Source organism: Solea solea, chromosome 15, assembly GCF_958295425.1.
Source record: "Solea solea chromosome 15, fSolSol10.1, whole genome shotgun sequence".
NCBI lineage: Eukaryota > Metazoa > Chordata > Actinopteri > Pleuronectiformes > Soleidae > Solea > Solea solea.
In genome coordinates, this window is record NC_081148.1 from 18503190 (window position 1) to 18515356 (window position 12167).

Genomic DNA, 12167 nt, shown 5'->3' on the forward strand with positions numbered 1-12167 from the left:
CCTGGCTCTGCTAGTCTATGTGTCCTTGAGCAAGACACTTAACGCCATGTTGTGGCATGTGAATGGGTATGAGACTAGAAAAGCTCTATTTAAATACAGACCATTACCAACTCTTTTTTTTATTTTTTATTTGGTAGTAACGAGTAATAAAGACAGTTTGGGGAAATGTAATGGAGTAAAAGTAAAAGTTGCTACAAAATTTTAAATAACTCTGTACTTCAGTACAGTAACAAAGCATTTGTACTTTGTAACATTACAACACTGTATATTAGAGAGAGGGTATGGGGGTCACTGAGGGTCAGGTGCCTTGCTCTGAGGTACTCCCAAACTGGCAACCCACTTGGTTACAAGCCAAGTTTATATATTAAATCTCATTATCTCCTGTCTTGTGTTTTTCGTGGCCTTTCATGGCCTATTATGTTAATGCTTTGACATTTTTTTTTGCTTTGTTTGCCTTTGTGTGCTTTTGTGTTTTCTTATTCACTCATTATTCCGTGCCACCATACATGGCCCCTGTGATGATGGGGCCTCCTGTGACAGATGCACATGCGCAGTCTCTCCGGTAGAGTTCGCTGTGACCGTTCATTTCCCCTCGTCCTCCTTCTCCTGTGAGTGTGGAGCTCCTCCCCCCCGTCTGTGCACCGACTCTGTGCCGGGTCACGTTACCGAGGAGAGAGAGAGAGAGAGAGAGCGAGAGCGAGAGCGAGTCCGTGTGAATTCACTGAGCTCCTTCCCGTCGAGTCACAAGCTCCTTGCACTTTCGACTAAATATTAGTCAGAGTTGACGGGAAAGCAGAACCAGTCAGACGACAGCCGGGAGTCTTTAACCAGCACCGAACACAGTGCGGAGGACACGCACACACACACACACACAGCCGGAATCTAAGCACAAGAGCTGGATGGATTTAAGAGTCTGCCCACGACATGGACATTGAATAATAACAGGTAACGTTGTTGTTGTTGTTTTTGTTTCTGTTAAAATAACGTATCTGCCATGTTGTGTTGTGCTGTCTGACAGAAGACAAGAATGTCCTCGCCCTGAAAAGAAAATGTCAGTGTGACATTTTATGAGATAAGAGATAAATAAGTCTCGAGTAAGTTCCAGTTTCTGTTAGTTCCTCGAGTTTGTCACAGTTGATATAGAAAAGGGCATAATTCACTTTTCGTTTTCAAAGATGATGAACTTAGCTACGCAGAACCGCCCGGACCCGTTTCCGTGGGTTGTCCGGAGAGTTTGTACAGTACGTGGGAACGCAAATGTCCTCAGAAGTAGCTCCAGAGATTCTTCTGCCAAATCCCCCAGTATAATCTTCTTTCTGAGCTTTTTAATACAACTGTTGATTAAGATTATTGTGGTCTGGGTTCGGGTTCCGCTGCTAGAATGGTGGACAATGTCCCACTGGGTTCATCATATCCAAGAAAATGTCTGGACCTAAAATCTCTGGACATTATGGACAATGGACATTACCCAGAGTTCATGTCTAATAAATTGTCTTCATTAAATATTCTGTGGAGTTTTCCTGACATTATCCAGAGTTTAGAGCAGCGAGCTGGCAGAAGAATCTCCAGAGGACGTTTGTGTTCACACGTTAAGCCCCTGTGGACAATCTCTGCAGTTCAGTGCATGTCTGAAAGCAGCTTTGGTCCCAGCTTGAACATGTACATCTTTCTGTGCCATTTCTGACTTGACTTAATCTCCTTGTCATCACGCAGCATCCGCTTTGAGTCAAGACGAAGAAGAAGCCATGGATGCAAGCTGGAAAAACTCCTTGGAAGAGGAGCTCCTGTGTCCCATCTGCCTGAATGTCTTTGAAGAACCAATCCAGCTGCCGTGCAAGCACAACTTCTGCAAAACTTGCATCTCAGAGGCCTGGTCCGGTGTCATCAGCACTGGGATCCGCTGCCCAGAGTGCAACCATGAATACAACCAGAAACCCACGCTGGACAAAAACTTCAAGCTCGCCAACATCGCCAATCGGTTCAATGCACTGAACACAGAGAAGGTCCCCGTCGTGCTGCAGTGTGTCCTCTGTAGACGAGGTCCCCCGCTGCCTGTGAGGAAGGTCTGTCTGCGCTGCAAGGAGCCCTGCTGCCAAACCCACATCCACATGCACCTACAGCAGCCTTGCGCAGCCCCGGGACACCTGTTAGTGGACGCTGACGAGCTGAGTGCTTGGACCTGCCCCACACATGAGGAGTACAGGATACTGCACTGTGAAGAAGAGCAGGTGGCTCTGTGTCCTCTGTGCTGCATCTCCCACTGCTCTAAAAAAAGACACCCAGTCCGTGATGTGGATACGAAACATATACAAGTGCAGGTAGATAAATCACTCTCACACGTACGGTATCTTTCCTGTATCTGTAGGAGACTGTCGTCCATGGTTTTTATTTGAATTTCAAGGAAGCAAAGATTTGTTTTTTTAGTTCACTAGAGTAGAAAGGCTTTAATCTTTTGTGACGTGAAGGGAGCAGGTAGACGTTCAGGGAAGATGTCCACCTACAGACAGTCTATCCGTCACACATTGTCTGTCTGCCTACTTACTTTTGGAACGTTTTGAGGGAGGTTTGAGGACTCCAGGCTAAAGAGACCTACATTGACCCACTTTTGGTTCAAGCTTAAATGATTGTGTTCCATGTTTTAAACCTTGGGTGCTCTGAAATTGTGAAGCTTTTGGTTACGACCTTGTGACATGAGGCCTTTTGGAGGGTTTTCAAACAATGTGTTATTCAAGTCTCCTCTACATAGCTGAGGATAACATTTAAGGGGGTTTTCACTCAATTGTAATCGCTTTGGACTAACATAGTAGGCCTTTTTTCCTTCTTTTGTTGTGGGGGCAGTTGCCTCTCCTGCCAACCCTATTGCAACATCCTGTCTCTAGCACCCCCTTCCCATACTGCCACACCTTCACATGAGTCACCCCATGCTTTGGGGTAAGTACTGTGATGTAATCTATTGCACATCGTCCACTGGAGATAATATCCTCTGAGCGCTGGGAACACGTGTACTTATCAGTGTACTGACATATCATGGCGCTTTTCCACTTCACAGTTGTAGCGCAGCTTTCTGAAGTTCCAAGTGAGCTGAGCCGATGCTAAATGTGACTTTGACGGACTGCCAGCCACCGATTGGTCGGAGCACGTAGTCACTGAGTACGATTTCTGACCGGTTATTCTTCCTCCTGTAATAATTTCTGTCAGGCTGTGCACTGAAATGTGCAACGCTGCCCTCTACAGGGAGAATGTTTCTGTCCTGTAGTTCAAAGTTCTTCAACTCGAAGTTTTAACCCAGAATTTGTGGTATTCCTAGGGTGTTGTAGAGTGTTCAAAAAAGGGGGTAAAATAGTGTAGATTTGAGCTTGCGTCAGCCTACCTGTCAAAAAGTGAATTATGACCTACCCTCGCTGGCCTCCACGTCAGGATGTGTGTCTTGCTTGAGGCAAACCTGTCATGCCTTTGTCCACCCCCTGCATTTCCCTCAGTTCTACACTTAATTCATATTTCACTTCACGTTCACAAGTGTGTGTGTGTGTAAGTTGCATGGTTTGAGCAACCACCCACACTGCCTTTTTATTTGTGAAAGGGCGGAGTAAGAATCTTTAGCATCTGCAGTGTCATGGCATTGTTTATGGATGTGATGATTGCATTATTCCAGTCGGGAGAGTCACAGCGACATTTTTTCCTGTGAGTAGATCACTATGTTTTTAAATTGATAAAAGTCTTTGATGCAAACTGTTGCTCTGGTGGAGAGCTATTATTGGGACAAAAGATGTTTGTTCAGCCCTTTCCACAGCTGCTCTCTCTCTCTCTCTCTCTCTCTCTCTCTCTCCACACACACACCAACCAACTTTTCTTTTCTTTCACAACTGTATGTGTGACGGTAGATGGCGTTATCCAGGAGTCAAGAGTTCCTGAGTTCTTCTCAAATCATCCCTCTCCAAGCTTCATCCTCGTTTGCACTGTAATACTGATAAACGTGGTAGCAGCCACACAGTTAAACATCTCTGCAGGACATTTAATAAATTCATCCGAGGCCGGATTTAATTCTCAATGTGACTTACTGAGAGTTTGCCCTCCGTTACAGAGCTGTGGTCTATTTGGTGAAAGGATTTTAAATTCCCCTGGCAGTACTCATGTTGTTTTTTGGAAAAACAAAGGGCAAAAAGCCAGATTCAGATTCAGAGACTGTAGCTATGTTCTTATCTATGGTTATTTTGGCTCTCACAGTAGACTTTCGCAGTAACCCTTTGCAGGTGAGCTGTAATCTTTGGGATGAGGAAGCAGGAGTAATGGGGTAGTGATGTCGTATGTGAGACAGGCAGAGGAGGAGGAGCCCTCCCACACAACCTTACCTTGGTTTTCTCAGGCATCTCAGCAGGAAACTGTCGTTCATGGAGGCTCGGCTGTTTGCAGTTTCTTGTTGCCGGGGTGGAGTGAGTCAGCTCCCCAGAATGCTGAGGGCAGTCCATTGACTTCAGGCGTGGGTAATAGTTGTTAGTTGATTGTGAAAGATGCTCTCTGTTCATTGAGCCCGAGGCTCCTCATTTAAACACGAACTTCCTGGCAAACCATGGGCGTCTGGATGCCTAAATAGGACAGTAGGGAAAGTGATCATTGGTGGGTTTAATCTTGATAAAGGTAGGCTTTCATGCTGCTGCAGAGAGAGATCAGCAGGTCATGCCGTTCTCTGCTGCCCCTGAAACGGGGAATTGGAGGAAACCGGGCAAAACGAGGTTGTGCACAGGCATTTTTGGCAGAGAAAAGCTGCTGCCCTTATGAATAGCCAAGTCACATAGAGTGCTTCATGTAATGTTCACAGCAGTAACCCAGAACAGTCACACTGAAGTTGTCCTAATAGTACCACAGGGTGTGTACAGGGTGTGTATGATTGTGATTATTAATGTAATGTGCAGCACACAATATGTGAAAAACTGGATGTAACAAGAAACACTGCCAACTAATTAGGCTCTGTGTGAGTTTGGGCAGCCTCTGAACCACATTAGCACACTATCAGATTGTTGGAAAACAGCTGTTAAGCAAAAGTGCCTCTTTTTATACGCAGTGAAGGTTGTGGAGATTTATTACAGGTGTGTGATGTGGCAAAAGAATAAGGGCCACTGCTGATTTTTGATCATAAATGGGACTAGGTTTGACAAAGTTCTTTCATGTACGTGATTCTAGAATGAAGCTCTTAAGGTGCAAAAAAGTGAATGTATGTAATGTTAAGTGCTATAATCGATCAGATTTGAACAGTGTCTACTTGTTTCTACTTTCAGCTTGACAAATGACCATCTTCCCCTCCTCTTTCCCCTCCTCTTTCCCCTCCTCTTTCTTTGGTACACATTCATCATGCTGGTCGAACATATACAAACAATTCACTTCAATTCAATTGAAATGCAGTCAACAACCCTGTGCAACATCTACGTTTGAACTTGCTTTTGTTTGCAATATCCACGCAGGTCATGGGTCACTCATAATGATTATACAATCAAGACGACTCTTCAGCCCACATACAAAATGCTGATTTTCTCTCACATCCTATTAAGTTGCATGGATTTGGTTTACACTGTTTGAATATGTGGTCCAAAGATAAATAATCTGGTAGAATAAAGTAGCATGAACAGTCAACACAGCAATGTTTATGATTGCTATAAACATAGATTAGTTGGTGACATGGACTGGGCCACATTGGACTCCATGTAGAACCAAAAAAGGAGAGTGATATTGGACTATTGGGTGGCCAGAGATACAGTACGTCTCCAAACAAATGCTAATGTTGGTTTGAGTCTGCGGCATGAGTTATTGGACCCATTATTTCTAACACATTCACTAACACTATGTTTACTTTGGGTTTACTGGTCGTACTGATTTATTTTATGCGTCTTTATCAGTATAAATGCTAAAGTGCATGTTTTTTTCCCCCCCTTTATGGTTTAATTACTGCCAATAGCTAATTTCACAATCAAAGTCATCTTAAAATGTGAAAGAGACCTTGAGGAGGCAGAAATAATTCTCCAGCACTCACTTGCCAAAAAAGATTTATATTTTGAAGCAGGTGTGGGCAGCATTTTGTTTTTTACCATAGAGTGAAAAAAGGCCACAAATGATGTTTTAAGTAAAAATGTGTAACCAACACATTTTTTTCAAAATAAAAGTCTGTCTGTGTTAATAAACATTATAAAGAGTGTAATTTCAACTCGAGGTGACCAGTGAGGATGCCACGGGCCGGATAAAACTGGTTCTTATGTCCTTATGTTGCCCATGTGTGTTCTAAAGTATTTTATGTCACGTTGTCCTTTTATTGTTTAGTTTCAGGAACTAGATGGACCATCGTATTCACAGAAAGGCTGTAATTTCACTTTGGCAAACTCAGTGGCCAGCCAGTTGTTGTACATAAGACTCTGTGAATGTTGTCAGCAGCCGGAGAGGCTTGTTGCTACGATACCACTCTGTATATACCTCGAAAGTTGCTCACTAGAGACTGCAGGAATGTCATCATTCTCTCTTCTGTGCTTCAAACTTTCTTTGACACAGAGGCAACGGCAAACAAAAGGAGTCATGCTTGTGGCAAAACGTTAAGGCACAGAGGAGTCGTGTGACGCCCCGACCCGATCGTTCTCACACACTAGACATTATATAAAAATATGAATATAAGGGCTTTGTTGCCACAACAGCAGGTTTTCTCTTATGAGAGCTTTTTTTGTAATCAGAGACAGTTCATGGAAACCACACCTGCACCTCCCCTGACTGTAAATTGGTTTTAGCTGTTAATGGAGGATTGTATTTCCTGGCTATTTTACTGGCTTGTTGTCGTCTGATTTAGCCCAAAGAGGAAGCTACCTGGTGGCAGTTGATGGAGCAGGATCCTGAATACATTTAAAAACAATCAGAGATGGATTTGTGCAGTTCTCTTTGCCTCTGCTACTGCTCCTCTAATAGATAAATGTTGTTTTTTGCCGTGTCTGACATGGTTGTCTTTGTGACTTTTACAAATAGCAGCCAGATTTACTTTCAGTCGTTTTTGTTCTCTATTTTTAGACTTTCTTGTTGTTGGTGGATTTTTAATCAATGTCTTCTTTGTTATCTCTGTGCAGGCCATGCTAATGAAACAGCAAGGCAAACTGGAGGGTCGTGTCCAGATCATAGATGAGCAGATCACCAAGCTGGAGACAGACGGGACACTGATGAAGGTACAGTGCACGTGTATATCCTCACACACAGAGAGAGAGACGGCTATTTGTCTACGCCACTCTGTAACATGCAAAATACAAGAAGTGTCGTGGCTCCAGGATTTATTCTGTAACTCTCTCTCTCTGCACAGGACGCAGTGTCTGAACTGAAGGAGCGTGTGAGAGCCCAGTATCAGAGGATGCATGCGCTGCTGGAAGCCAAACAGGCTGAAGCCATGCAGATGCTGGAGAGCACATGCACCATGTACGAGAGGAGAAACTCCCATCAGGCTCTGCAGCTCAAAGACCGCCGTCACGAGACGGAGAAGCTTCTGAGCATGATACAAACATTGTTCCAAAGATCAGAAAGCATTAACTGTGTAAAGGTAAAAAAAAAAAAAAAGTCAGCACAGTCTCTACGGTCACACACATGTAGCAATAGAAGTTAACAAGTTAACCTCCACAACAAAAAGCAGATTTTAAAGACCACAAACTGCATTCATTTGCACTGATGTGTGAACACACCCAACACAGACAGACAACAGCATTGTTCATGTGCTTTTTTTTTCTTCTCAAAGCAACTGTAAGTGGGAGGTTAACATGGTGCAAATACTGGCTCTGAGTGACATTTGTGTCTTATTGTCTCATTCTTCAGAATACAAAACCATACAAGCTGCTACTAGACAGGTAAGGATGGTTTGTTTGTTTGTATTCAGTACAAGATGTTTTATCGCGAGAGGGCACCTGGAAGTGCGGGGGAAAAATTCTCAAGCATTTCACAGTTTAACATCTGTGTCTTTTTTCAGGTCAAACTCTCACCTGAGTAGTGCCATCCCTCCAGTCAGACTGGGCCAGATCAGCTCCCATGAATTTCTGTCAGACCTTTCAGTGAGAGAGAAGGAGTTGAGAAAAACCCTGGAAGGTAAGAAAGAAATGCAAAGAAGTCACTGAAGATGAGAGAAATGTGGATTGTAAGATATTTAACAGTTTTCTTTAGGGGCGAGTCATACTTATGTGTCCGCAGGCGCCGGCTTTTCTGTCATAGACTGCAAGCTAAAATCCATGCAGACGGTACACATGCTCTGTGTAGCAGAACAGTTCCAGAAAATGGAAGTAATCATGGAAATTAGCTTCAGGTTATATGAGAAAGTTCGCTGGTCCGCATGCACAACTCCACACTCAAATATTACAAGGACATACAAAAGAGGGCAAACTCATGGTGAGAAATCACCGCTACCAGAATGCAGTGCAAACTCGCATGCGTGGAATGCTAGACGGACTCGAAGCCTTGATTAGTAAATACAGAAGTTAGGTTGTATTTGGATATAATGTCATCCGGTTTAACCATTATCTCTATCTGCTCCTTTACTCCTTTCCATTCTCAGAACCGTTCAAAGAGGCTACCATTCTTGAGTTTTTCCAGCCTCAGAGCAGGTCTGCTGGCTCCCAAACAGAGAACCGCTCAGTGCTAAAGAAAAGGAAATGCAGCATGAGCTTCGTGGAAAGCGATACAGAGAACTCCACCTCCCAGGATCATCTGCACTCCAGCAGCAAAAAACCCTTCCTCCACCGTGCTTTATCCATGTACTCCACTGAATTCCTCTCCCAGAATCCTCACGCTGGCCCTGGCCATATTCAGCCCCTTGACCCTCCGGCCCATCCAGCTGTGGTTCTTGGATCCTCCTCTAGCCAACACTCAGGGACTGTTTTCCCCTCCTCCCACTTCCCCGGTGGAGGGGCCTCGACACAAGCCATGTACGAAGGGCGCAACGTCCTGATGTGCACACAGAATAACTGCTGCTATTCCAGGGCTTCAGCCGCCCGTGTCCAGCCTCCGTACCCAGCATCAGACTCCTTCCCCTCCAGGACCTCTCAGGAGTTTCCTGCACATGTCCCACTATCTGCGAGCCAGCCACTGCAGCATTATCCCATCAGAGGACTGATGGAAACCTCCCAGACTGCCAGGCACCCCGACTTCTACAGTCCGTATGGACAGTCTTTAGACAGACTGGTTTTTTAAACAAATAATAAACCAGAGTCGTCAAAAAGAAATATAGAATTTTCTTTTTTGTTCATTTCCATTTTGGTTAAGACAGATGTTGTACACATCCCCACTCCTGCCCTATTTTAGGAAACCATGCCCTGTAAAATTTTGTAGCTCTGTTAACTTTATGAATCACTGTCACGGCAGTCATGTTTTTTTTTTTTAAATTGTATTTATTTTGTGTTTTAATTTGACTGGAAGTGCTAATGTGAACAATATATTCTTAAAGTAGTGAACTCAAATACGACATATCCTATTACAAATCCTGACATGGGATTCCAGAGACTCTAGTGCCTAAAAAGACTCTTGATTATTTCCTGTTTGTGGCTGAAAGTGAGCAGGGAGCCTCCCTGTGCCCTCCAAAGTCCATGTGGCTTTTAAAAAACGCACTGGGCTACGACTGCTTGTCAGGTTTTTCATGGATTTCTTTTTTTTATATGAGATAATAAATAAACCAAAACCAGTGAAAAATACTGAATAAACAAGCATATTGAATTACACTCGTGTGCTGCATTTAAAGCACTGGCTCACAGGATTGAATGTAACCTTTATGTCAGGTGATAGATTTACTATTTTAAACCTATTTTATTATAGTCTGAGGTCTGTCCGTGCTGAGGAGCACATCATAATGTGACTTGTTTGAAGAAAGAGGTTTTATGGGTTTGACTCACTGGGTTACAGTTGAAATGCTAGAGCTTCCTGTAAAAACAGAAAGAAAGAAAACACAAGTTATTTCAGTGCATCCCACCCTGAAATTCACGGAGCGGCTATTCATAGTTTAAGGCCTGTAGATGGAAAAGAGGGACACTGGATGAACCACATGATTGGGATCTGCTGCAGTTAGAGGAAATCTCAGAATGCGCTTGTTTGGACAATGTTTTGTTAAGGACCAGTGCCGTTCACTCCCTTGTCAACATCCTGGTCTCTGGCAAAGTCTCATCCCTTTTTTCATCTAATTATTGGAGCTGGTTGTCAAGTTAGGTCAGAGAACAGGAATAACTGATGAATAAGCACCTCCCTCTCCTCTCCCCTCTCCTCTCGTCGTATCACTTGCATGGGCTCGATGCAGAGGAGGAGGAGGAGGAGGAGGACAAGGAGGAGGGTCAGAGCGGCGCATGATATAAGCGCAGTTTTAATGAGGGCTGCAACAGTATAGTCATCTACTCATCTGTCAGTCATAGGCTTTTCATCATCATCGTCGTTGTCCCCCTCCCCCCCAAACCCAGGGTGAGACTGTGAGATGGAGGGGGCGGAGTGAAGGGATGAGAGGGAGGGAGAGCAGTAAAGGAGTGGGATGGTGAGTGGGGAGACAGAGAGCAAGTGAGGCGCATCACTTATTTATGGGTAATAAAATGTTCTGCCCTCCTGTTTCGCTCTCTCTCTCTCTCCCTCGTCTGTTTTCCGGCGTGATTTTGATTCACCTGATTTCAACAGTGTGAACACAAACATCTGTGAGACATACAGTAAAGGAGTGTGAGTGTGTGTGTATGTGTTTGTGGGGACAAATTGGGAACGTGAAGACATCTTTAGCAAGTCCTCACAACTAAAAAAAGGGCCCGGTTTTAGAGTTGTAATGGTTAAGGTTTGTGTCAGGGGCAAGAAAGTGAATAATGCCCGAGTGTCCTCCCTAAGAATGAGTGTGTGTGTAAATCTATAATTACTCCCCTTGTGCACATTTCCCTCTGCACATGTTATTAATAAAACATACACAAGACACAAAGAGGCCATACTATTAATTGAATCCATATAAATAATGTCAACGACGGCTATTTGTATCAACCAGTCATTTGAACTGTGGAGACTTCACTACAGATCTTTACACTAGTAGTCAAACATGTTAGTTTTTTTGTTTTTTTTAGCCCATACATGAAAGTTAGTGTGCAGCTTTGTGCGTCTTTGGTTTGTGCTGCCTCGTGTGCAGACTTGGAGCGCATCGAATCCTGTTGTGCAAGCGAGTGTGTGCTCAGGTGTCAGCGCACAATCAGCTCGTGTGTTTCCTCAAATATGTATAAAGAAGTAGACTCACTCTGTGTGTGTGTGTGTGTGTGTGTGTGTGTGTGTGTGTTCACTGAGGTTGTGAATAGGGTGAAGGGTGATGCACTTGACAGCTGTGCTCTGTTGTGGCAGGTGTGTTGAAGCTGTATATGTATCTGCAACACGCCCTTGCCTGCAGCAGAACGTGCTGGTGTGTGTGTGTGTGTGTGTGTGTGTGTGTGTGTGTGTGTGAGGGTTCAATGCATACTGAACTGTCAGCTGTTGTGCAGCTGTTGTTTGTGTACTTTAGTCACTGGCTGGAGGTTATTTTTTTATTTTATTTTTTTACCATAGAACTAACCGTCTCTGTTTCACGCACAATCTTCAGTATTTCATATTTATATTTATGTTTGACGACACGTTGATACCGTAACAGATGGGATGATGGCGTTGCCTTTAAAAGCATCTGCATGTTCAGCTAATGATCCAGAAATGTAATGTCAGGATCACAGAATTAAAAAAAGTATATTTCCCATTTTCCTATGTTAAATAATGTGTACACTGGTGAGTGAATGAATGAGGGAGGGGGGGGCTCTGCCTCGGCCTTTTGATGAATATTATCAACATAAATCTGAGTAATGACTCAATCAGTTCAGTGGTGCATGTGAGAGGTGGCTGACATGGCAACACTGAAGTATTATTGTGTAAATGTTTCATATGAATAAATGAGGGGACGTTAGAGATAGATGTTTGTCTCGCGCACACACACACACACACAGTCCTTTATTGCTGACAGTTACGTGGACATATACGGCCTAACGCATACAGAGCAGCTATTCAACAACCATGCAGAATGCTAACCTGCATCTGATGAGGCTTTTGAAACCTGACAACCAAAACTCCAAAACAATCCAGGATAACGAGTACACACACACACACACACACGCACACACAGACATCAAAGGTAAAGAGGCATGGCCAAT

At 43.8% G+C, this 12167-nt stretch overlaps 1 protein-coding gene across 1 annotated transcript; it reads left to right on the forward strand.

Annotated features, from left to right (window-relative positions):
- The first annotated feature begins 476 nt into the window (after nt 1-476).
- On the forward strand, nt 477-9710 carry trim8a (tripartite motif containing 8a). Its single transcript, XM_058651746.1, has 7 exons — nt 477-945; nt 1714-2318; nt 7092-7187; nt 7319-7552; nt 7822-7853; nt 7973-8088; nt 8552-9710. Exons 2-7 carry the CDS (start codon nt 1746-1748, stop codon nt 9184-9186), a joined length of 1686 nt encoding a protein of 561 aa, XP_058507729.1. The 5' UTR covers nt 477-945; nt 1714-1745; the 3' UTR covers nt 9187-9710.
- Nucleotides 9711-12167: the final 2457 nt, after the last annotated feature.